The sequence below is a fragment of the Malaclemys terrapin genome, chromosome 2, assembly GCF_027887155.1.
Source record: "Malaclemys terrapin pileata isolate rMalTer1 chromosome 2, rMalTer1.hap1, whole genome shotgun sequence".
Classification (NCBI taxonomy): domain Eukaryota; kingdom Metazoa; phylum Chordata; order Testudines; family Emydidae; genus Malaclemys; species Malaclemys terrapin.
Window position 1 is genome coordinate 25,363,005 of NC_071506.1, and position 26,437 is coordinate 25,389,441.

At 42.5% G+C, this 26,437-nt stretch overlaps 1 protein-coding gene across 5 annotated transcripts in view; it reads left to right on the top strand.

Moving 5' to 3' along the window:
• Positions 1-26,437, top strand: part of SAMD12 (sterile alpha motif domain containing 12) — a 219,729-nt gene that overhangs the window by 108,634 nt on the left and 84,658 nt on the right. For 3 of the 5 annotated variants that reach the window (XM_054017288.1, XM_054017285.1, XM_054017286.1), the window contains exon 4: positions 11,266-11,406. In XM_054017288.1, coding sequence (XP_053873263.1) covers positions 11,266-11,406 — 141 coding nt within the window. Of the gene's footprint in view, positions 1-11,265; positions 11,407-16,420; positions 18,098-26,437 lie in introns of those variants that run through there. The other 2 variants (XM_054017289.1, XM_054017287.1) reach the window with 2 other exon arrangements.

The window sequence follows — 26,437 nt, forward strand, 5'->3', positions numbered from 1 at the left end:
TTTAAGGGCTCCTCTTGCAGAGCCTAGGTGTTAACTAATCTGAAGACTATGAACCGAGTGTTGCATTAGATTTATAAAGCTGGAAAGAAAACTTATTTAAGATGGCAGATTGCAAATGGACACATCTTCGTTGAACTCTAGGACCTCGTGTGTTTGTTTTTTATATACACAAATTCCTCCCCCCAACCCCATTTTCTTTCTTTTGTTCTTTCTCTTGCAGATTCATAAGTGGTATTGTTGTTTTTAAGATTAGAAGGGACCATTAGATCCTCTTGTGTGACCTTTTGCATAACACAGGCCATAGAATTTCACCAAATTACACCTGAACTAATTCCAATAACTTGTGTTCAACAAAAACGTATCTTATAGAAAGGCAGTCTTGATTTGAAGGTATCAAAAATCGGAGAATCCACCCCTTCTCTTGGTAGTTTGTTCTAGAATCCAATGGTTAACTAACTACCCTCACTGTTAAACATTTGTGTGTAATTTCTCATTTGAACATGTCTGGCTTCAACTGCCAGTCATTAGTTCTTGTTCTGGCTTTCTTTGCTAGATTAAAGAGCCCTTTAGTTCCCGGTGTTTTTCTCCCGAGAGGCTACTTATACAGTGTAATCAAGTCACCACTCAATCTCCTCTTTGATGACCCTAAATAGATAAGAAATCCGTAAGTCTCTCAGGTTAAGGCCTTTTTTTGTAGCCCTGAATCATTTTGTGATTCTTCTCTGCAAAGGCTGATCGAAAGCCGGCCAAATCCAGCAGAAGCACTTTCACTGGTTTAAACAGGCTCTGGATCACGCAGAACTCAAATCTGCCAACTCTTCATCCGCGATTAGTGCCTCACCCCTGAAAGTGCTATAGTCCTATGGATTTCAAATGGACATCTTTGAATAAGGTGCTGCTCAATGGGAGTCTGAGTGGCAGAATAAGATTATGACTGCTTGATTCCCTTCTCAGTTAGGGTGGTGAAAATTGGAAGTAACTCCACTGAAGTCTGGAATAACAGGATGCAAATGAGATATGAGTCAGACCCGCAGAGTATAGATAAAAAAATCAATATCCATAGCTATAAGAGTGTGCACAAAATTGACTGGAGTTGGCTCTTACAGTGGAAAATTATTTTCCCCTTAGGTTGAAAAATGATCAGCATGTGCTATAGGCTGAGGTCCATTCAAAGGTCACATTTTCAGCTTGATAGGTGCTAGGCTGCCACTTACAAGCCCCACAAGAGAAATGGCAGTGCTAGATCTAACTGATGCCATTGGGGGAGGGGGAAGGGCTGATTCTGAAGCTTTCTGTAGTGCTTAAACTCTGACCATGCTGCTTTTAATTTACCATTTTATTAATATTAATTATTAACATCATGAATATTAACATGAAACCTCTGTTTCATTTTTAATAAAAAAGGAAGTTAAAATTAATGCAGGGACATGGGGGGAAAAGCACTATTGAAAACTGTGCTGAGATTCGGGTCTGGAGCAGGAGAGGGGAGTTTCAGGAAACATTAATAATACAAGCTGAATTTATCCAGTGTTGGTGCATGAAAGCATGTTTATAATAGGATTCAGTTTTGCTTTCCTTTTAAAGTGCTAATGATGGGAAAATCTAGTGCTTTAAAATGGAGGTTCTCAAACTGTGCTCCATGGGGACCAGGGATGACCCACAGAGTTTTTGATAATGGTCTGCAGAAAGCTGTGTTGTCACGTGGTGTGGGTCCTCTTGATTTCCAGCCATTCGGCAGTAAAAGGAGCTAAAAAATAAATCAAACATGTTCCTAATATTACTTTTCTGTCTAAGCCTTTGCTGTAATTGCCAAATGGGTATTGGACAATGATGAATGGGGATCTGTACGATCCCACATGAGTGAAAGAATGGCCCCTAAGATAACATTTCTATTAAGATGTGGTCCACACTATGAAAACTTGAAGAAGAAAAAAAACCAGCTCTAAAAGATTTGCCTTTTTTTTTTTTTTAAACCAGTTAGCAGAAATGGGAGAGAGAAGGTTAATGACCTAGAATAATGTTTTGTTAGAGGCCTAAAGTTTTTGAACAAATGGCCAGAATGACTAATACCAAATTAGAGCAAGTGACAAAATATTTAGTTCCGACTTCTGTCCTTTGATCTGGGTACAGGGTTCCCAGAGCAGAATTTGACCCTTAGTCATGTGACTCTTCAATTGTGTTTTGCAATCGAAGGGGATTAATGAATAACTACATATGCACTCACAGTGGGAGCAGGTGTACGTCTCTCACTTAATTAAATGGGGATCTGGTTTAAATTCACATCTGTTCCAGGGGGTTTTCACTCTCGTTTTTGAATACTTACCTACCTCTATTTCCAGACAAAACCTCATAACCTCTTTTGGTTTAGAAATCTGGCTCGAATTCTCAAAAGAACAGGTTTTCTGTTGTTGTTTCCAATGCTGGCTGGATTGGATATTCCAAGAAAGCAGTGTGTTTTTTTTGTTTGTTTGTTTGTTTGTTTTGTTTTTTTTGTAGTATTTAAATATTTCTTCTTCTGGCAGAAAATAGGACTTGCATTTTTTTAGACTTTTTTAGGAACTCCAGAAAAGGTTTTGTTTTGAGTCTTGTTCAAAGGGTTGAATCAGTTCTAATACTATCCAAATTGTCTTGCCCATTCCTATTCTTTTCTACGTATTCACCGTACATCTTTATATATGGATGTATGTTTACTCTTTTTGCCAGTAGGTACGCTCTAATGTGATTCTTTACAATTAATAAAGAAATGGGAAATATAATGCATAATTAGTGGCTGCCTACTGAGCAACATTAGATTAGCAAGGAATTGAAGAACAATGTATCTGGCTGATGGCAGATAAAATCAAAGGTGTTGACAGATTCACTTTACCTGTCACAAATAGAAAAGACCTTGAAGGTTGTTTATTTGATATGGGTACCATAAATCTACCAGATACATACAATCAAGCAATAGTGCTGGATTTCATTGCTTGAAAAATATGATGTGCAGTGTAATAGAAGTCCATTATTACATGTCTTCGGTGCTTAAATATATTTAATTTTGTATAGCCAGGAAGTAGCTTGGCAAATATATATACACCAGATAATGTGGATTTATAGACTGTCTGCTAAAGGTATAAATTTATCCATAATTTGCTTTGTGGGTCCTGTTTGGTCCTTCCTGAGAGCACTAAAATGGTTGTCTCACATTTTACAGCACATTTGAAAAGCAGTGTAATATGATTTGCACCTGAATTTATATTTCAGATGGGAATTCAAGTTATTACTATTTCCTCCTATTAAAAACATCAGGTCTTGAATATGTTCAACTCAAAAACAGGACTGGCTAACAGTCTTTACCCAAGACTTGTAAGGAATCAATATAGTTCCCATCAGTACAGTAAATTACTTACTGAACCACTTCCAGTAATCATGATGTACAATTTCTCATTAACCCTGTCCTTTTCTGCACAGAATTGTGTTATTGACTTAGACTGATGTTCTGTTGGAATCATCTACGGCTCTTAAGTCAAAGAGCAATTAATTCAAAATGTGATTAAAATAAGGTTTTACAGGTTTACAAGTGCCTTTTTGGAAAGAGTCTCTTAGGCCAGCTCCTAGAAGAGGAATCACTGACTCTCCAGATTGGGGGCAGGGGCTGGAAAGCAGGACTACCTACTTCTGGAGAAGATTCTTTGCCACTAATGTTGATTTTGAAAGATAATTAGGTATCTTCTCCATTTGTGAGCTACCTGGCAAGGAGATAATTTCTATTAGGGAAAAGATAAGAATACATTCCTGCTTTTGAATCCTGACTGTAAAATATTTTTTTTAGTGATTCTGTAAAAGAAACGTTATGAGATCCCAATCTGTGTTCAGTAATTTTGGATAAAATTGATCCTGGTTTTAAAATTTTTTAAATGTTTTCTTCCATTGGTACTTTTGCAAATTCTTCTTAGGATCTGTAAGTCAAGCTGAGTTCTTTCTGCCTCTTCAGTTATAACTAATTTGAAATTATTTTGCTATCAGAATTTAGAGGGCTGTTTTGTTGATATCTGGGTGGAATGGAATCTAGCTCCATAAGATGTGTGTGACACTTCATGAGCAAACAGAGAGACAAGACAAGGTCCCTGGCCACTTATAATCTAAGGATCAGATTCTGATATAATTTGCACTGGGGAGTACCTTGCTCCACAAGTAGTCAGTGGAATCATTTCTGGGATAATCTTACTCACAGTGAGTAGCACTTTACCCCAATATGCATCCGAAGAAGTGGGCTGTAGTCCACGAAATCTTATGCTCTAATAAATTTGTTAGTCTCTAAGGTGCCACAAGTACTCGTGTTCTTTTTGCGGATACAGACTAACACGGCTGCTACTGCTACCCCAATGCGACCGAAGAGTCCAATCTTTTGAGGTACACCTCTACCCTGATATAACGCTGTCCTCCGGGAGCCAAAAAATCGTACCGCGTTATAGGTGAAACCGCGTTATATTGAACTTGCTTTGTTCCGCCGGAGCGCACAGCCCTCTTCCCCCCCCCACCCCCGCTCTCCCATGGAACGCTGCTTTACTGTGTTATATCCAAATTCGTGTTATATCGGGTCGCATTATATTGGGGTAAAGGTGTATTTAGCATCCTGGATTCCTATAGACTGAATGAGAGTCAAGGACATGCTAAACCTTGCAGGATTAGACCCTAAATAAGAACAAGAATAGAGAAAAATGACAGATCATTATATCTGGAACACATGAGGATTGTGAGAAAGACAACACTAACACAAGAGAGAAAAGGTCATTTGTGTTAATAAATTTGACAGGTTTATTGTTGATTACTTAGTAGAGCTGGTCAAAAACCTAGGAAAACAAATTCACAAAATTTTCATTTTCTTTCTGGGTTTTTAATTTTGAAAAACTTTGGCAAAAATTAAAAAATCAATTTGCTCTATTACTTAGTTTTCTTTTAATTCATGTTCATATTCTCTTTGGGTGCCAGAGGTGTTGTTGGAAGGCCTAATAGAAAAATTGTGATTTTTAAGAAAAGGATTTTGGAGAAACGAGGTCATTCTTCCATAGCCATATCGGCAATACTAACTGACCCTGCCAGCAGGTAGGGGATCTTGGGGGACAACTACTGCACTGGTGGGGTGCAAAATAAACTTTATTAAGAAAGTGCAAAAACAGGGAAAATTCAATAGTGAGTGGTATGGGGTTTGTTAAGGTAGACAATTGGGGAGGGGTTCCTTTTAGTAAGTAGGATAGGGGGTTTCAATAGTGGGGTACACTACAGTTGGTAACCAATTACATTTATACTTCAGTGTTAACAGGTAGCTAACAATTTCTATGTAAAGGACAGCAACATATAACCAACTAACAGTTATGGGTAAAATGTGTTAAATAACCAACAAATTTAGGTAAAAATGTGTCACAATGGTGTAAATGTAAAATGTGAGGGGTGTTAGAGAGAAAAAGGGTAACCAATGGGGTTTTATGCTAGACTTCAGGAATACAATTGAGGTTTGGCAGCAGTAGGAGCAGGGTGAGCACGTGGGGGAAGGGATTAAGAGAGAGAGAGAGACAGACAGAGAGCAGACAGGCTGCAAGTTTAAACAGCAGAGAGACAATTATACAGAACACAGCAAAATCTGATCTATGATTTAACTTAACCAAGACTACACAAATTAGCAAGTAACAAAACACAATGCAACAATTCTTTAAGCCTAACTTACAGAGTACAATGCAAGCAATTTTCTAAACCTAATTTAACCACAACTATGCAAAATGAAATTACAGTTTATCTAGACTAAAGGCTAAACCTAACCTAATGGGTGCACCTTAACTAGGGGTAGTTCCAGAGGGCAGAGTGGTGTGTGCCCAGGATACAGCTCCGGGGGGAGGGGGGGGGCTACCTAGTGATGGCTGCAAGCAGGCTTATTTCTAGCAGCAAAGGCGCTGCGGAGCTAGAAGCAGATTACAGATACAGACCAAGGAGTTAGCTTGGGTCTGCCTGCTGGGGGAAAGAAAGCCAGCAGCTAGAACAAGGGGAGTGTGCAAGAGGTTTTTCCTTACCAATCCCCAAAGCAGCAGCAGGAACAGCAGTTTCAGCATCAGAGGATGCAGAGAGGGCTCGATTCGCTTACAATAATCAGGAGATCTCCAGGCACAAATTCGTTGTTCGTGGAAGGGGAGTTTAAAAACGGGGGTATGCTCAAAAACAAACGAGAGCGGGGAGAGGGCCCCCCCAAAACCTCAGACCAGGTGGCAAAGCAAGGACCTTCTCCGGGGGTCTGATCAGAAAATGTCTGGTTTTAAGGGCAAATTCAGGCAGTTTCCTGCCAGTAACTTTGATTGGTTCCCCTTAATCCAGGGGAGGAGAGAAGGCAGGGAGAACTGCAAGTAGGCACAGGACATGTCTGGGCAAGTTCTGAGTCACAGGTATGACTCATATGCTTAGCTATGCGGCCACTTTAGGTCTTGCATACCTGGGCAGAGCACCCTACACCGAGCCGGGTCCTGAACAAAGAAGCTAGACAAAGGAGCGAAAAAGCCCCCACCTCCCTGAGCAGAGCAATGGCTCCAGTCAGTCTGCACAAGCCATTTCCATGAGCAGGGCCAGGCTGTGACTTTGGTCAGTTCCATGGCCGTGGGGGGGTGGGCAGCCACTCACTACAAACAAAAAGGAAGGGGAAAAAAGGAATCCAACAGGGGGACAGCTGTAACAGACACTAACAAAACCTAAAACTTAGTCTTGTCAGGACATGAAGTAGACATGACTTGAAGACACAGGATCCAGATTAAGTAAGCAAATTTCCACCTTTACATGCTAATTTATTGATTATAATTGCAAGTTAACCAGCAAGTAGAACTCAGTGTAATGCTGTGAAAACTTTAACAAGGTGCTTGAACCCTCATCCAAGTCCAACAAAGCACATACTGTTAAGAGTCAAAACGTCATCCCCTCCTTGATAAGATTTTATATGCTATGTTCGTTTTTGAATAACATGATATACAAGCCATGCCTTCTCCTCAAGCTTGCCTGATCCTCCAGGCCTACACTTTTCTCCAAAGAGCTACTCCCACTTGCTTATATTCAAGGTGGAGTCTAATGAGCCACACCTGTCCTGATGACCCCATCAGTAACCACCTTATACAACTCCTTGCAGGGTTACTATGATGGGGACAGTAGAAGCATCTTCGTGTACAGCTCTGTTAAAAGAATTTTCTCTCAAACAAATACATGGAACATTCCGTGGGTGTAGTAGTCTCATCCCCCAAATGTATTAATTCTTTACTCTATTCCCCTTCTTTGCCCTTCCCCCCCCCAAGTTCATTGATCCATCTACTTCAACCACTGATCCATTTGTACCCTTTGCTTTCCTATCCCCAGCACTTCCTGGAATCTCCTTTAGGTGGCTTCCTATCTGGAAGCTGCTCCTCACATCAGTAGGTAGCGACAGGTGGTATCTTACAGCTTCTGCTGGAAGGAGTGATGGTAGCTTGATTATCTACAGGGCATTGGGGTGGTTTGGTGGAGCAGGTCTCCACTGATTCACTGGTGATATTCCATAGCTCATGGGCAGGGGGATGGATTGGAGGCTCACCACTTTTTTTTAGCAGTTGCCATGGTCAATATTAAAGCAAGTGAAACTTGCAGCTTGCTAGCTGCCTGCACAAGCAGTAGCAGTTCAGTCCCAGCCTCAGACAGTGCTGAAGCTATCATCAAGTAGAGCCAGCGTTAGTGCTTGGGGTAGGCCAATGAAGCAATTTCCTCCTCCTTTCCCCACAGGTGACCAATTCCTGTCCACTGTGATCATACCACTGAGTCCAGGGCAGGACCTAAGAACTGGGGCGAAGGATTAATAAAATGGTTCTTTTGATTGTGCCCCTAAGTTAACCGACTCGCTTTGCATTTTTTTTAATTCTCCTTTCTCAGCCTCCTGCTGCAGAAGTGGAGTCGGAGGCTTGTTCCTTACAATTTGTTTAAAAGTCTTTACATCAGGTTAAAGGGCTGTTTTTAAGGCTATCTTGGCAAGGGAAACTAGGAACTAACCTTAAATGAAAGCTCATGGAGCCCAATGGCTGCTCTATGATGTGAGCCACCTCCAACTAATCCATGCTGGCACAAGAGGCTTGTTCTTGTGTGCGGAGTTGGGAAGGAGCTAACGCTAGCCCACACGGGCAGAGTGAAAGGCTATGATTGGATTCTTTAAGTAGAACCAGATTTGCAAACATGTTTCTGAAACTAATGAGGTAAGTCTGGGCACAGTTTGTGTAACATTTGCTCTGCACAAAAACTAGGGAAGCACATTACTATCAATTAAGCAGGAATATTCATCATATCATGTCAACAATCACTTTTCAAATTATGTGGTACAGTTTGTGAATTTAAACTAATTTGTCACCTGGATAATTTAGGCATCTTCGTGTATCCCGCGCCACAGAGTTATTGAGCTGGAGGCAGTAGATCGTGCACTCATCTCAGTCCGTGGGAATTCTGCCTGTATTAGGACTGCAGGATTGTACAAGGAATTGCAGCTGAGTATATCCAAACAGCCTACGTAGGTCTGTTCCTTCTTATGAGGTAGCTGCTGTGTCCCCTCAATACGTGTTGATCTACATACGTGCATTGTGTATTGAATGCAGGAGATAAAATAATCTTCCCTGCCCAGAGTTCAAATCATGTCACTCCCTTCCACTGGCTTCGTCTTACTGTATTCATAAAAATCTGAGCTTTTCATAGTCTTTATGAAGGCCTTACACAAATGTGCCCTGCCTACATGTCTGCTCTCGTTTCTTACCGCTTCCTTCTTAATTCTCTCCACTCAGCTGATAAATCACTCCTTATTTCTCTCTTTATTTCCTTTTTTTAATTCAGGTCGTCTTCCACGCTGCCCTGTATTTACACCTAGAATAATCTCCCTTTGCCAAATGCATTCTCTCGCTCTCTGCTCAAATACCTCTTTAAACCCTAGTCTGCAACTAGGCCTTGCCTAGATGATGCCTACAGTGAGGAGAGGCAGAGAGAACCTTATATTTCAAACTTTATAAAGGTAAAAACCCAGAAAATTTGGCAGGAACAATAATATAAATAATAGACTAATAATACAAAGTAGCATCAAATACTTGCTTAGGAAAAGAATAACTGTAAATTACCACCACAATAAAAAGAAGTTTTTAACAACATACTGTCACCCAAAGTGGGAATCAGCTCCTCCTCTCCCTGGTTGCAAAATCCAGCTTCACTCCTGGTTTCCCACCTCTGCCTCCTCTGGCTTGTGATGTTCCTTTGCTTCAGTGCTGCGACAACTGCACTCCTTTGCCACAGGCCCACCAGCAAACAACAGCTCCTCATCTGGCTCATTCTTGTAAATCATTTTAGGAAAAAATGCTGTCACTAATCCATTACTGAAATAGAAAATAAACTAAAACGAGGGTGGTCTAAATTAATTCTACCATCTGGTCTCTAGGTCTGATCTTTGTGAAGGATGTAAGCTCCTTAGGGCAGAGATCATTCCCTTTGTTTTGTTCCTAGTAAAGGTCCAAGTACACTGTTGGCTGAGGTAGAAAACGTACTCAAATGAGAAATAAATAAATGTCTAGAAGAAAGATATTAAAAGCTATAACTGTTGGCCAGGTAGGTGGACAGAGCTGGAGGAGCCACATGGCCTCCTTCTGTGCTGACACATTATTACATACTGTAACAACAACAACAAGGAGTCTGGTGGCACCTTAAAGACTAACAGATTTATTTGGGCATAAGCTTTGGTGGGTAAAAACCTCACTTCTTCAGATGCAACTCTCTGCCCAAAGATGACAGGGATGCTGGCACTATTTTCACTGAGGACTTTAATTTTTGCTTACTTTCAACTGCTAGATTGGCATTGCAGACTGCATTCTTAGACTGTTGTACATCCTTTATAAATTGCTTTGAGATGTCTTGGTGTGATAATGTGCTATAACAATTGAAGTCATTATTACTGTCTCTTTCGCTGAGGGAATTTGATGGCTGGCATTGATCTATAAGACACTAATTTCCATATTTTGGTATTACATTAACCAATAGAATTCCTCTGGTTTATGATTTCACAGAAAGGTTTACTGCACAAGGGGTTATCAGCCTTAGTGCTAAGGAGTGCCACCACAAAACTGGGACAAAGTACATGAATTATTGTCATTCTCTACCTGAGAAAGATATATATATTCCTTTGTCGATGATGCTGATAATGATATTGATATGACGAGTGGAACTCAAAGATGCAGATTTAATGGTTAAAAGACCCACAATTCAGTCAAACTAGGAAGTAAATGAACCTGAATGTAGAGAGAGGCAAAGGGCTGAGTTTGCTTTGAACAAACATCATATGCCAGATTTTCAGCCAACGTAAATCAGTCCAGCCCCAGTGTGACTTGGTGCTTACAGACTAGCATTGGACAGGCGAGGCAAGGGCCCCTTTGGAAAGGAGAGAAGATAGGCTTCAGCAGGTTGTGGGCTTGTGGCTGGGCCTAACCACCAGCACCAATACTTTAGGGGCTAAAGAATCAGGAAAGCTTTACCTCCCCTAAAATAAAGGGTTTGGAAGCACTGCTTCAAGCAGTTGCTTCATGCTGTGATTCTCTGGTGGACACGGGTTGCCTTAGTGCTTGTCCTATCACCATGTTCTGTCATCCTGATCCTGCTATTTGCTGTCTCTTAATTTAGCATTTATATTACAGTGGAGTCCAAAAGCCCAGATCAGAGTCCCATTGTGCTAGGCACTGTAATAACACAAGACGATTCAGTCCCTGTCTGGAAGAGCTAACAGTCTTATGTGTGTGAATTTAGCATGCTCTGCATTATGGGCTATCTCAGGCATGCTGCCAGCCCAAGATTCAGATCCTTAATTCAGTTGCATCTGTACTCAGTCTGTTGCTGTTCAAAGGGATCTTGGGAGGGCAGAGGATGGTGAGGCTGTTCAGAAATATCCAGGGAAATTTTGTTGTCATCCTATAGGCCAGTCTGAGCCTGCTACAAACTATGATACCTCAACATGCCTAACACAAGTAGAACTTGCCAAACAAATTTTCACTGATGATGTAAAGCTAAGATTCTGAACATGGATCTCTGGAGTGGAAAGTAATTAACTCACCAAGTCAGGTATCCCTTTTGCATTTTAGATCTACCCCATTATGAATCAGATTGTTTCACCGCTGAGGATTTTAATGCAGCAGAATGAGGTTTATTTGCTAGAATGAAGTTATTACATCAATGGAAATCCTTGGATGATTTTCTTCTTTTTACTTTTGGATCCAGGCCGTGCATTGCTGAGGCTTACTGACAAGAAGCTTGAACGAATGGGGATTGCCCAGGAGAGCCTACGACAGCACATTTTGCAGCAGGTGCTTCAGCTGAAAGTGAGAGAAGAAGTCCGAAATCTACAATTACTTACACAAGGTAGGAAAGAATTTCAGTGGGGGCCTATAAAAAGGTAGTGAAGGTAAAGTTCAAACAAAGACATAAAAGGTGATTTGACAGTCCTCAGTAAGAAATGATGCATGAAGATCTTATCGACTCTAAATACTTTCCTAGTGGGGAAAGAGAACAAAAGGTAAAACAATGCATAAATAAAAAAGGTATGTTAAGCTGACTGTTGGCATGAGGAGAGTAGTTTTGATCTACAGCTTGATGGCATTCTCACTTAAATGCCTACTTACTAAGACAAAAATAACTTGACTATATAAAGAGAGAATTAATATAAAACCATCTGTCTTTGCAGACATGAACATTTGCATTAATTGTTTACTCTCACCATTAGATAAAAGAGTAATCTCTTATGGTAAGAGCTGTCAATGAGAATTACCTGGTAGGCATCTGAAAAATGTAAAGATCTTGATTCTACTTTCTCATTGAGGTAACTCCATTGATTTTACTAGAATCATTCCTAATTTATACCAGTGGAAGTCAAAGCAGAATCAGATTCAGTCTGATGATCTTGTGTGTATATATGTGTATCTGGGGGGAGGTCATTTAACAACAACAGCAACAAAAGCCTGTACATCTTTTCCAAATAAGGCTAAAACATTTCATAATGGCTTGCATTATTAGCTCTATTGAGGCATTTGTAGCTGCTGCAATAATATGGAACAGAGCAGACATTGTACTCCCAATGTAAAGTAATGGTTCGGCATCTTTTAATATAGATCTGTAGTTATCCATCCTTGTAAAATGAGGTTTGATAATCCAGCCAGATAATTTCCATGATGTTTTGGTTTAATGCCCATTTTGTGTCAATGCATATGAAAAGAAATATTGTTAAAATATACTGTGTGCACTGAGGAGCACTATGTATTCCATATGCAGCATTATGTAGCGGACTAAACTGTGCTTACTGTACTAGGAATAAACTCATTGGTTAGTGCAGTAACTGCCCTTCGACAGGAAGAGTATCTGGCTCCAAATGAACTGTTCCTCCGGCTGGTTTTGATGTGGTTTCTAATGCCGATGGGTCATAGTTGTAAGGTTTTTCCTGTCATATGCATGCCTCTCCAGCACTGCCACCCCCGGACATGTTGGGGCACTGCAGGTGCACTGCACTTGGCACCCCAGACGATTACCCCGGATCAGATTAGTTCAACCCCTCTCTGCAACATCTTGTTTATTCACTTATTCTACAGAGGGTAACTCATTTATTTCGCTGCTCACCCTGGGTCCATGTAAGTGTCCTGGTTAGTTTCCTCTCCTGTTCCAGAGGTCCCAGCCCTACACCTAGAGCTGGTCTGTACTTTGGGCAATTCCTCCTCTTAAGTCAGGAGCCTCCGAGCTCTTCCCCTTGGAGCTGGTGTCGTGCTTTAGGCCAGCTGTAGAGCCTCAGGCAGCTTCTCCTCCTTCTGGCCCATTTACCGATCAGTCCTTCCACTCTCAGCCTGAGAGAGTTCAGCAGGCAGAACTTCCCCTGGGCTGTCCTCTTCTTGTTAATTCAGGGGCCTGCAGGAGCCTTTTGACAGGCATCTGCCCTGCTATGAAGGAAGAAGCAGAATTTATGTTGGCCCCTTCTTCCAGTTCATTCTTTATTGGCTGGGCGAGAACAGAGCCTTGCCCCATCTTCTCTGTAAGGCTCCAGGTCCCAGACCCTTAAAGACATAGCAAAAGGATTTCTTCTAAATGTTGCTTCCAGGGCCGGCTCTGGCTTTTTGGCCACTCCAAGCAAAAAAAAACGGGGTGGTCAGAACGGCAAAGCAAAAGAAAAAAACCTGCGGCGTGGCCGGAGCGCAGGTGCAGGGGGACCGGCTGGGGGGGGAGGGAGAGGGAGGGAGCAGGCGGGAGAGAGAGAGAAGGGGGTGGCCAGGGCTACAGCAGGGGCACTGCCACACGGCCCCTCCCGCCGCGCCACCTGCCGCGAGGGCTCCGCTCCAGTCGGCGGGGAGGGAAGGAAGAGGACTGCCCTGCAGGGCGCTCTCGTTCTCCGCGCCGCCGCCCCCTACAGGACGGCCGGAGCGGAACAAAAAAAAAAAAAAAAAAGCGGCCGTGCCGCCCTAGGATTGGGCAGAATGCCGCCTAGAACAATCTGCCGCCCCGAGCACCAACTTGCTCAGCTGGTGCCTGGAGCCGGTCCTGGTTGCTTCTTTCCAGGGCCCCTTTCCTCTGTCTCCATATTTCCTCACCTCTTAAAGGACCATGCTGTGTGACAGGGAGGACTGGGCAGTAGGCAATACTGCCCTTAAGGAACAGACTATCCTGTTACTCTACCACTTGCAAATATCACCTTAACCAGGGCCAGCTCCAGGCACCAGCAAACCAAACAGGTGCTTGGGGCAGCACGTTTTCAGGGGCGGCATTCCAGCCAGCCTCTTTTTTTTTTTTTTTGCTTTGGGCGGCAAAAGGCTAGAGCCGGCCCTGGCAGCAGCAGTGTGTCCTGCACGGGGGGCGCCCTGGGGCCGCTGCGGGTCGTGTCGGGGAGCAGAGCCCGCACCTATGGCCTGGCGGGCTCCGAGCGCGGGACACTCGGGCGCACGGAGCTGCCTGCAGGTGCCGCAGGGCGGCCGCTCCCTAGCGACGCAGCCGGTGCTGGGCGAAGCGGCCCAAGCCACCCAGGGACTGCGGCAGGGTGGCCAGCAGCAGCAGCGGGGCCACAGTGGGGACTGGTGCCCGGGGCATTGTCGTGCGGGGCCCGTGTCCCGCTCTCCGGGACTCTGTTTCCTCTGGGGCTGCCCTGCCCCGGCTCCTCAGCCCCCTGCCGGGGCGGTCCCCCAGCTCTGCCCTCCTGGGTCCCAGCCGGTCCTGGAGGCGGAAGCCCTGGCTGGAGGGACCCTGAGCTGAGGCGCGGCTCGGGAGCCCCGCTGCTTACCCCGACCCTGCCAGCGCCAGACCGGCTGGAGGCGAGGGGGGAATGGGTGGAGTGAGGTCAGGGGGAGAGCCCAGCGCTGGAGTGGCAGGGGGTGCGGGTGGGGGGGAGAGCCCAGGGCTGGGGCAGCAGGGAGGTGTGGGGGGAGCCCAGGACTGGGGTGGGGGCGCTTGGGGCAGCAAAAAACCTAGAGCCAGCCCTGCACCTTATCCTGTCCGGGCTGCTTAAAGCTAGTGTGTGTAGCTGTGATATGAACAATAACTGGTCTTCAAAATGCCTTAGTAAGGAGATGGTGCCCAAGATCCTCCAATGCTTAGAGGTCCACCTCTTCCTCAAAAAGTCATCTTTTCCAACCATTGCTTGCTAATTTCCACCCTGTCTCAACCTGTCCCATTAAAGGGAATGTGATTTGAGAGATTGGTGGATTTTAAGTTCCAGTTGTAGCTCAGTACCAGACACACTGGAAGTTTCCCCCATGTGTTTAGGCCCATTGATGGAAGGTGAGACTATGCTTGTAAGGACCATTAATGATCCATTGGCTTTAAATTTTGAGTCAGTTAGCTATTATAGTCCTGCTGACCTCTCAGTAACTCTTGATTGGCCACGGGGCATTGCTTTAGAGTATATCTACACTTCAAGCCGGGGCTGTAATTCCCAGCTTGAGGAGACATACTTGTGGTAGCTCTCATCCAGCTAGTGCACTGAAAGAGTGTAGCCGTGGCAGTATGAGGGGCAGGGGCAGGCTAGCTTCCCCAAGTACATGCCCGTCCAAGACCCCAGGCACATACTGAGCCAACTAGCCAATCCTGTTGCTCGCACTGCCGTGGCTACTCTTGTTTTCAGCATGCTAGCTGGATGAGAGTTTGTGCAGGTATGTCTCCTCAAGCTGGGAATCGCACTCCCAGCTTAAAGTTTAGCCATACCCATAGTGACTAATGGGTGTTGCAGACTTGTCGGTGACTGCTCTTCAGTGGCTCCACTGGGAGCTTGACAAGTCAACTGGTGGTATCAGTCATCCAGGGTCAATCAGTAATGATGACATTTCATGTGGCATCCTCCAGGATTTTAGCCTTTTGCCCATGTGTTGAGGATACATATGTGGCCTTTGGTAAAATCACATATAAACACAGGACAGAGTATCATGAATCTGCTGCTGATAGATAGATGCAAGTCTCTTGTCTTGAGCAGACATCTGTGTAATCTGGTCTCTGCCTTGGGGGCTTATGTAGACAATGTATCCCGCTGGATGCCCCCTTATTCTCAACCTAGAAGAGCGCCATGTGTCTGTTGGATATTCAGCGAAATTGGTTCGCTCTCCCTTCCCCAGCTGCCCAGTTTTCTCAGGCTGTGTCTAAATTTATCCTGCATAGCTTAGCAACAGCAGTACATACCTTCATAACCACAACCCCTTATTAAAGTAATGTCCTCTTAGTACTCTGTCTACCAGAGATTCTTGTTTGTAAGCTGTTAAGGAATTCAGGGCACATCTTCATCCTGATGAATACTGCATCTACGCTTGGACACCTGCCTTTTAGGGATTCCACCTCAGGTCAGAAGGTGACCATGGTTATCCTGTGGTGGCCTCTAAAGTTTGAAGTTATTCCAGGTAATTGGTGTGAGAGGAAAAGGTTACCGTCATGCCACAATTTCGATGCTACTTAAAGGAAGGAAGCAGGGCATATAGTTAACAAACCCCTGTCTGAGTCATTCAATGCGTAGGCTGGCCTTTAAGTAGTCTGATCCTAATTCAAAATGGTTCAGTGAAATCAGTGAAACACTCCCATTGACTTTAGTGGACTTTCGATCAGATCCTGATTGAGGTTAGGATCCAGTCAAAGAACAGCGAAGATTAAAAAGATGCATGACATAATATTTATATACAGTGTAATTTATTTTAAGAAGTGTTTGTTTCATCTGCCTTCCATACAGAAAGTTCATATGTAAATGTTGCTTGACAGATAGCAATTGCACTGTGTACGGCCTTCCTCCATACTTCTGTTGTAGTAACTTACTTACAAACCCATTTCACATTCCGTCATTCAATGCACGCTGTTCGGGCTGTGCTGGGGATCTGACAGCAGTAGTATTATGTGATTGTGTAATTGAAGGCTGTATCTTGAATTTCAGTGGGACTGTTCTTGTGAGTATGGGCTGCCTGATTGGGCCTATTATCAGCAGAAATGTTATCCCGACCTCCACTGGGGTAGAAGGGCTTCCTCATCTGACTGAGCTTTTCTGCAAGAAACCCAGCGAGGTCATGGAACTAATTTGGCAAAATATCTGCAGATGTCTCATGGGGAGAGTGCTCAGGACTGGAATCATCATTATTATATTGTTTCTTCCCTAATCCTGATTCATAAGAGCCAAAAACCCATGTTTTACATAACTACACAGTGATGGTGTGAAGCTAATTTTGGATTTTCAATGCCAGTCCAGCTCATAGCTAGCATAGAGAGAAGATGTCCCATTAGCATTGGCATATCAGACATACGTGGAATGCTGTGATTTTGAACAAAATGTTTTTAGACAGGGATCTGCTAATGGTGCTTGGATTTAGGTTGTGTGTCATACCTGCACTCTGCATATTTTTAAGGTGACATTGTGCCCATTTATAAGTTGCTCTGAGAGTTTCAAACTGGGCTAAGTGCTACTTGAAGTTAACCAGCCGATCACAGAAATTGATGCTAATTCTTCAGGAAGATTTCCCCTGGTAACAAAATACATTAGATTAAGGCCATATGCCTCATTATAATGGATTGCTACTGTTGATGCTTGTTGGCATTATACCATCAGTGTACCATCATTATACCTTCATCCTGTGCTGGTGCTCAACTTCTAAAGAGGGTATGTGCACATTGTTAACCAGGGTAAATAACTCACAAATAAACATTATCCCCCGCCCTTGCTAAGGAGTAGTCCAGTTCCAAATCTACTGAGGAATCCTAGTAATGCGTCTGCTTTAGATTAATTTAAGTGATCCTAAAGGTCCATCTTATCTTTTTGGGGGATGTAGGAAAACTGCTGCCCGATGATGGTATGACGTTGCATAATGCTTTATAGAAATATGCTTATGAGTGTAAATATGATATAACTGGAATATGTTTTATGCTAGATATGCCGTGTAACATATCTTTGCAAAGGTTTTGATCTACTGAATATATTCATCCTATTTGTATGCATGTATCATTTTTATATCTGAAGTTATGAGCGTTGGCTCTATGCTTGTATTTAAAGTGTTTGCTGTAGGAAGCACAGAAGGCAGATTTGGTCAACATAGTGTGAAGGGGTTATTCAAGTAATTGGGAGTACTTAACTAACCATGGACTATCGGAGACACCAATCCACAGCTGAGCTTTCCTGGGAACGTTCAAACTAACATGTAAACAATGGCATCGGCCTGCAAAAAGCTGAATCATTCATAGACATGTGACTTGCCCAGGTGGCTAGAGACCCCATCTTGTGGGTGTGATGTTGCACAAGAGAGAGACTATATAAGGCCCTGGAAACCCCGCATTTTGTCTTCAGCTGGCTCAAAAGATAGCCTCTCCACCCTAAAGAGATGCCTGAAAGAAACTGGAACAAAGGACAGTAACTACGGGGGTGTGAATGATTGCTGGACCCAGACTAGGAAGGAGTCTAATCTGTCAAAGAAGTTTATTGGAACATCTCTGAGGGTGAGATTTACCTGCATTTAGTTTCCTACTGTATTAGGCTTAGACTTGCGTGTTTTTGTTTTATTTTGCTTGGTAACTTACTTTGTTCTGTTTGTTATTACTTGGAACCACTTAAATCCTACTTTTTATATTTAATAAAATCACTTTTTACTTATTAATTAACCCAGAGCAAGTAATTAATACCTGGGGGAGCAAACAGCTGAGCATATCTCTCTATCAGTGTTATAGAGGGTGGACAATTTATGAGTTTATCCTATATAAGCTTTATGCAGACTAAAACTGATTTCTTTGGGGTTTGGACCCCATTGGGACCTGGGTATCTGGGTGTTGGAGACAGGAGCACTTCTTAAGCTGTTTTCATTTAAGCCTGCAGCTTTTGGGGGACATGGTTCAAACCTGGGCCTGTGTTTGTAGCAGGCTAGTGTGTCTGGCTCAACAAGGCAAGATACTGAAGTCCCAAGCTGCTAAGGAAAACGGGCTCAGAGGTAGTCCCAGCACATCAGGTGGCAGTTCCTAAGGGGGTCTCTGTGACTGAACCCGTCACAGATGGGTTTATGGTCCCAAAATGGCTTTTGAGAAACCCTATAACCAGAATTTTTCCTTCTGTGTTAGACAAAAATCCCTGTTTTAAGAGCTTTGCAATTGTGAGCTTTTGGATAGCAGGGTAAAGGGAGCAACGATGAAACCTCAAAAGGTTCAGCTGTTTATTTTCGTTTGGATGCCAGAATATTTGAGGAGCTCCTTTACTACTTTCGCCTACCACCTTCCTTTTGGTGGGGAAAGCGTCCTAGGATGTGGAGACTCTGAACACTGATTCACAATTACCAGTATCCTCTTTGATGAAACCCCACTCAGCTTCCTTTCCTTTCTCCTCCTCTTCCTATGAACCTCCAGCGTAGTTTAGGCACTTGCATGAATTTAGAACCTCTTCTCCCTCTTACTCCCCAATTTACTTGCATCACTCTACTGTGGGAAGTTCCACAGTCTTTATCCCCTTTTCCCAGAAGCAGGAGGCATTGCTACTAGACTCACTGTTGTCCCTTTCTGAATTACGCACATGAAGGCTTCCCTACTTGTGATGCCTTGGCGTGCATAGCATGCTTGGAGCTGCTCACCCTAGGGTATCACTATCATGGAAGATTCAAAGTGTAACAAAAGCAGGCCATGTCTTACCATCAAAAGGTTAGAGGACAACGGAGAAAGTCAATTGATTTAGCCCACACCATTGCATCCACAGTGCTTATGTTCTCTTCTTACTTGGAAAGGAACTTGCAGGGGAGAAAATCCTACAAAAGGAGTCTGAGAATAAGGGGAGATAGATGAGGAAGAACATCTTGTATGAAAAGGGGGAGACTGTATATGTGGCAGTTCATTCAAATCTATCTTTCTTTTTCTCTCTGCCATGTAGACAATGTAGGTGTAGGACAATTAGTTCCTTGACTGCTCTGATCAACTTGTACTGCCAGAGATGGGAGCATTACACTGTCATCCATGACCAGAAGGCAAGTCACTGAAGCTAGTCCTAGTGTTACACTTGAAAGGTCTCTCATATTATTTCTCCAAAAGGCCAGTCTATTATTTTCTTCCCCAGCAGGAGTCTGGGCACCAGATTTTGGCACCTGGGGAATCCTAGATTCCTTTCACCTGAGATACTTGTTTTTCTTCCTCTAAGGGTACAGCAGATGTTGCTATTGTCACAACTTTGGGTAGGGGATTTACTAGCCTTTCTGGATTGTGGCCCGTAAAAAGGAAGCACATAACACTTGTGGAATCTTGTTTTCATGTCTGTGTTTCGTTGTCCCTGGCATTGCATTATTTGAATTGCGTGACGATCCTTTTTACTCAGTGACTGTGTGTCTCCCTCTTTTGTTATCATTATCCTGTCCTGACCTTTATTCTTTTCCACCACCCGAAACAAACAGTTTCTACCACAATCAGGAAGGGCCTTGTTTCTATTCCTTATAGCAAAATAACTATGCAAATGTTTCCTGCGTATGCTGCATGCATGGCATCTCTCCAAAACAAAAAAAACCTTGATGTTTCAGAGAAGCTGACACAAACCTAATTCCCTAGAGATTTCCTTTTCCCTAAGCCTCTTTGTTGTCAGCAATCTCTGAGAGACCTCATAGAATGGATCCTGAGGAATGGAATGGCTACGGCCCGTGCCACAGGATCAGAAGTGTATTCCATAGTGGTTTTTATTTTTAGGTGCTGACTCAGGATATTAGGCTTGTCTACATGGTGCAATAGTCCATACCACAGGGGGTGTAAAGTCTATTGCGCACTAGTATGTTGCACTAGTTTGTTGGGCACCAGTTGGTCCATGCGGACCCAGATGGCACGCACTAAAAGTTTTGTAGTGCGTGTTACCATCAGGCTGGTTTGAAGCAGGACTGCATTAACACGCACTAGGGAATTTTTAGTGTATGCCAGCAGGGGCCAAATGGGCCCAGTTAGCATGTGACACACTAACACTCACTGGAAATTTTCACCCCTCTGGCATGGACTAACATGCTGTGTAGACGAGCCCTAAGCCTGCCTGTATATTAGTACCAGGGCTTTTACCGTCTTCTTCATATAGATGTTTTTCACCACATTTCTGTATCCCTATATGACCCTTCCACTACGTATCCCTATCCATTGTCCTTTTCCTGCACCACAGCAGGAGCCTAACAATTCATTCTGTACAGCCATCTTCTTTGTCTGTGATGTCACTTTATAATTATACATCAGAGTACAAAACTGCAGTCTACATTATACCCTCTCCACTCCCTGGTTGAGACCATATGAGGCACTCTTAGATGAGCTAGGGCAGGGAGCCGGAAGCATTGATCATTCTTCCAAAGCTTCTGAAACTTCAGGCCATTTATGACCTGATTTCACAGAGAATCACTGTTTTCCCAGATCACTCCACTGCCTACGTGTGCACACACATGTGCATATTATATATACAACGTGCACCAGTGAGGATAAAAATTAAAGTTTTCCAACTGAACCATTCAATTATGGATGACTTAGAGCATCCACTTTTCAGATTTCTAACTTAAGCTGGGAGAAGCATGTACTTTGCAATGCAACAGATTTGTCCAATCTCTGGTAAATTGTTGAATTAATTTGTTGTGTTTCCCATAGTTATGCCATCCAGTCTTCTAATATTTAAAATATATGTAGAGTCAGACGTATGCAATTGTGGAATTCTGCAGTGGTGAAAGAGTGCTGAAAAACCATACCTGTACAATTAACATTATTCATATTCTGTATTCACATTTATTATAGGATTCCATCAGTGGTGGAAGTGCTAAATGTAGTGGAAACTTAGTAGCGTGCATATACAAAACTGATTTTCATCATCTTTTTATTTTGTTTTCCAAATTCCTATCTGTGGACTAGCCATCTGGAAAGTTTGACCCTCCAGAGTTGTATCTGCCCAAAACGGTCTTAAACTTTTTATATGCAGTGTTGTTGCAGCCATGTTGGTCCCAGGAGATTAGAGACACAAGGTGAGTGAGATATTTTTTATTGGACCAATTTCTGTTAGTGAGAGAGACAAGTTTTCGAGCTTACACAGAGCTCTTCTTCAGGTCTGGGAAACTTGCTCAGAATGTCACAGCTAAATACATCTTGTTTAAAGATTTTGTATTTAGCTGTGGCACTTTGAGGAAGTTTAAACTTTTTATGGCAGAAAAATATATATTTCTTTTTTCATCCATGTGTAACTTTGAAGAGGAAGAAATTACTTTCTCAAACTTTCCAAAAAGATTCACTTTTATGCTGAGACCAAGCATGAGACAGCTTCATACCACCCTTCCTTTATGATTGATCAGAAAGTGGAGTGTACGACAGTCTTAACTATAGCTAATTGTGATCACCAGGCCCATCGACAGAAATGTGGGGCCCCAGTCCATCATATACAATAGAGCCCCACTCCCTCCCATTTCATTTTATTCACACAGATGTTACAGCCGTTTGGGGAGCCCTGAGCTCAGGGCCCCTGATACAATTGTCCTGCCCTTTTCCCCTTCTTGTCTGTCCTGGTGATCGGTGCCAGGGCACTAACATATTAGTTACCTGAGTAAAAAGAACTGCATGGCTCATGGGGCTTTTGGTAACAGGTTACAACATTTTTTCACAGGGAGTTTAAATGAATCATGCCCATATTGTGGGATAAGGCTAGAGACATATGTTGTGCTCTGATTGGATTTTTTTAAATCAAAGATGTAGCCAATTTGGGTTGGGCTGCTCTGCTAAATTTAAAAAAGGGGTGGGGGGAAAGCTAATAAAATCCATAATTCCCTGTCATGAAATTCTCCTCATCCTTAGGAAATATCTAGAGAGCTTTTCTATTTCTATCTGAAACTTCTGGGATTCTGGTTCAAATCCTTATCATAGCAATAGTGACCAACAGTCATAACCATTAATAGCCTGTGTGGAGTGAGTTGGAAGCCTCACTCTAGTTTAAGATAAACAAGTGTTCACATCATTTAAAAAAAATAAAAACACACCTAAACACTAACTGGCACCCTTGCTGGCAGCCTTGCTGGCAGCCTCAGGGGAGCACAAAATGCTTTCAGATTTGTGTGCTTAAAGCCAGGCACGTATGGCTTGATTTTTCAGAGATGCCGAGCAATCCCAACTCTTAGTGACTTCAGTAAGAGCTGGGAGCACTCAGCACTTCTGAAAATCATGTCACTTACCCAGGTACCTCATTATGGAGTTTGGTGCCTAAATGTAGACACAAAGTTTTGGCCTTGGTGGCAGGGAGAATGAATTACCCTCCCTGCCCTAGAGGTGGTCCCTCCAGATTAGAACTGTGGCAAAGCTTGCAGGTTGACTTTGAGAGGCTTGTACTGTCACTTCCTGTGTAGAGTATGTACTGTCAGCAGAAGAATTCAATTTCCATCATTGCTAGTCTGGCATCTTTAACAAATACAACGTTCACTTAATTTACTTAACATACTTTAAAAATCTTTTTGAATATCATTTCTTCAAATCATCTGTAAATGCTGCTATCAGATATAAAGATGTTTTGTTCCTATTGTAAAGCCTGTGCAATAAAGGTTTACAATTGCTTAAAGATACAGAAATCCCTTGGTTTTTGTTTTGTTTCGGCAGGGGTGAGGGAATTGGCCTTTGTAAAGCTACTGTACAAAATTCTCTAAAAAAGAACCATTTTTATTTAAAAGCTTCTTTCCTTTTTTCCTTCACATTCTGTAGAAGTCTTTCCATAATGTAGTTTTAAAATTTAATGTTGCTGTATTCAAATAAAAGTTTATTCCTAATGGCGTTTAGCTTTTATGCATCATATGATAGAGCAGCCTTCATTTGCTCACTTATATGCTGAAAGTCAGCAGTGTTATGAAATGATTTTTTATTGCTTAGCAGTATGCAGATCTAGGGCATTTTACACAAAAAGGAGTTGGGGGTTTTGTAATCCCTTAATTTGACATAATCATAGGTCAGCCTGGTGTTTTTTATGATATGTCCAAGTAAAATTAATCATTTTAACTAGATTAGATCCCCCTTAAGAACAATAACATGGAATTTTTCGTGTCACCATTTGAATTGATTTTAATTTAAATTGTTCCACTATAAATTAATATATTGAAATTACCTCCAGGGTAAGGGATGATTGTAGACTTTCAGGTTAGACAGTTTAGGATTATACAGAGACCTCTAAACAGTTAGACATAATTACAGAATAATGTCCAAGTTGTTCTGTCTAACTAAAGTATGCTATTTATAAAGCACCTGTTACACTGGGATCTAAACGCTAATGCCAATGAATGATAATAGACCGCTATAACAGAGCTGTGAATCACACATGTAAACGTGTCCATCATCATGTTCATTTTTTATAATTATATTTTTGTTTGGTGTTCAGCTATGGCTTCATGTTATATAACATTTAGATATGTGCAGGTACCAACTTTTGTATTTCAAATTACACAAGTACTTTGTAAAAGGGAATTTAGTGTTGGTGAAAAGTACCTGTTTAGTCTCTTGGGCTATCAGAAGTCATTTGTTCACAGAAAGGATGTAATGTGAGTTGTGGCTGTGCCACCTTCCTTTTCCCAGTCCTCTTTTGGAGTGATCACCTCTAGAAATATTAGATACTCATTCAATTCTCAGTCCTTCTTTACCAATAAAAATGCAAATGGTTATGTGTTAAGGTTGTGGAGACTGGTCCACTGGGATCTGGATGGAGTCCTTCCTAATCATTTCATCTAGGCCACCAAAGAGCCATCAGATCATATCAGCTTACAGCTGCTGACAACCTGAGGTAGATTGGAAGCAACTCCAATACATTAGCCTTGAAACCAGATTCTTTCCAATATCCTTTGCATTCATTACTGAGATTTGTTACCCAGCTTTATATCAATGAGAGTACATTGACACATAGTTTTGTGCTCATTCTGTTGTGACAGGATGAGTTTTCATTAATACTGTAGAGCTTCCTTCTTCCTTTTTAGTCCGCTGGACTCTTGGGAAGAAGAACTCTAGACACCTTCCCTGGGAGGGAGTTTGCATAACAAAAAACGAAGGTCCTTGCTATTATTTACTTTTTTGTTTAGGGAGTACTGAATGAGGTCTCCTGATGGGAGACCTCTTTCTCTCCCCTCTAACATCCTTCAGAAATCACTGAATTGTATTGTCTTTCTCTCCCTAGGCTTGAAAAACTTTTCTAACATATGCCTGCGTGTGGTACAAATGGAGGGTGAATGGAACTTTTATCTTTTACTCCTCTTGTCTCTAAATGTTTCAACATTCTGTCTTTCCAACCTCTTCCTGAAAGGGAAAGCAAACCCCCTTTTTACCTCATGAATAACTGAGGGCTGCCACTAACATTGGGGCCAGAGATTGATTTCTTGAAATTCAGTTTTGTTTGGAAGGTTTCCCAATAGTGTGTGAATTCAGGGGCTGACAAGGCTACTCTTACCTGATGGGGAAATGGCAGTGGGCTCATTTCTCCCACTTGATCCAGGCAGTGTGGAACTTTTAAGCTGTAATCAACCACTCCTTGCCAGTGGCTGCCATAAGGCGCGAGACAGTTCAGCTGTATTTAAAGAATCATAGGTTCAACGAGAAGCAGTCCACAGGAACTGAGACCATGAGCCAGATTTTTAAAGGTATTTAGGCACCTAAAGATGCAGATAGGTGCCTAATGGGATTTTAAAAGGGCCTCAGCGCCTAACTCCCACACTGTCACATTGTTATTTCTGGGTGTAATTTTAAAGAATACTTTAAACTAACCACATTTATTTTCCAGAGGAAAAAGATAAGGCAGAAAAGGGATGTAGTAGTCCTGCCTTAAAAACTCCACTGACACACCAGTTGGCACTAGGACTTGCCTAAATGTGTCTTTCTCTAGCCTCAATTACTTCTTCACATCTCTTTAGATAATCTATCTTAGCAACACGCTCCCTTTTCTGCCATCTGTTTTATTGCACCTTTGTTAAATATAACTCTAATGACCTGACTTTCACTGACCACATGGTGTTTTCAGTGTAAAATATATACACAGAATTGCAACCTCTTACATTCATTTCATTCTCCAGTATTTTTTCTTCCTCTCTGTGAGAGGTTGAGTGAGTAGAATCCAAATGAGGGACAAATTACCAAGGGTTTGGAGCCACGGGTGTCAGTGGGGGTGCTGAGAACCATTGAACCAAACTGTGTAAACCCTGTAGATAATGGAAACCACTTCAAACCAGGGAGTGCGGCAGCACCCCTTCAGCTCTAGTTCCAGCACCTATGTTTGGAGCTGACATAATGGAGATGGGGTTCTTGCGCCAGTGCTGATTCAGAAAATTCAGAGCACCATAGCTAGAGTCCCCTTCTGCTTCTTAGAAATGCTCCTTTTACATTGCCTCTGGATAGAGGCTTTGTGGAAGGCTCCAACTGAGCCAAGCACAGATCCATTCTACTCATGGCTGCGTTCTGTGGCGATTCCAAGCACTGGGGGAAAACAGCAATAGTAGTTACTCTACTCAAGAAGCTTGTCAACTCACACATGCAGCCACCTAAGGGAACTGTGTACTCCTGTCAATCTACCTTTGAAGATTTCAGTCCTGATTTTGTTCGCACGTATACTGGGGTAAATCAAGAATAATGCACCATTAAGTCAATGGAAAGATTCCCAGTGACTTCAGTGGGCTTTGGATAAAACCCAGGAACGTTTATATTCTTTAGAACAGTTGATTTAAACAGACAGAGCCTGATTTTCACGGGGTCTCAACATACTGTCTTCTGATTTTGCATATGAAAATAACAAGAGTACATAATTATTTGTCCTCTGAGATTAGTGGCCAAATCAAGCCCAAAATATGTTGTCTTCCCCTTCCCTATTCCTTATATTTACTTCCCTTACTATATTGTTTCTTCCTTATGTGTATGTACACACTTGGGAACGTGCAAAATTTGGCTTAACAATTCCCTAGAAAAATTACATATTTTGCTACAAGTTCTAGTT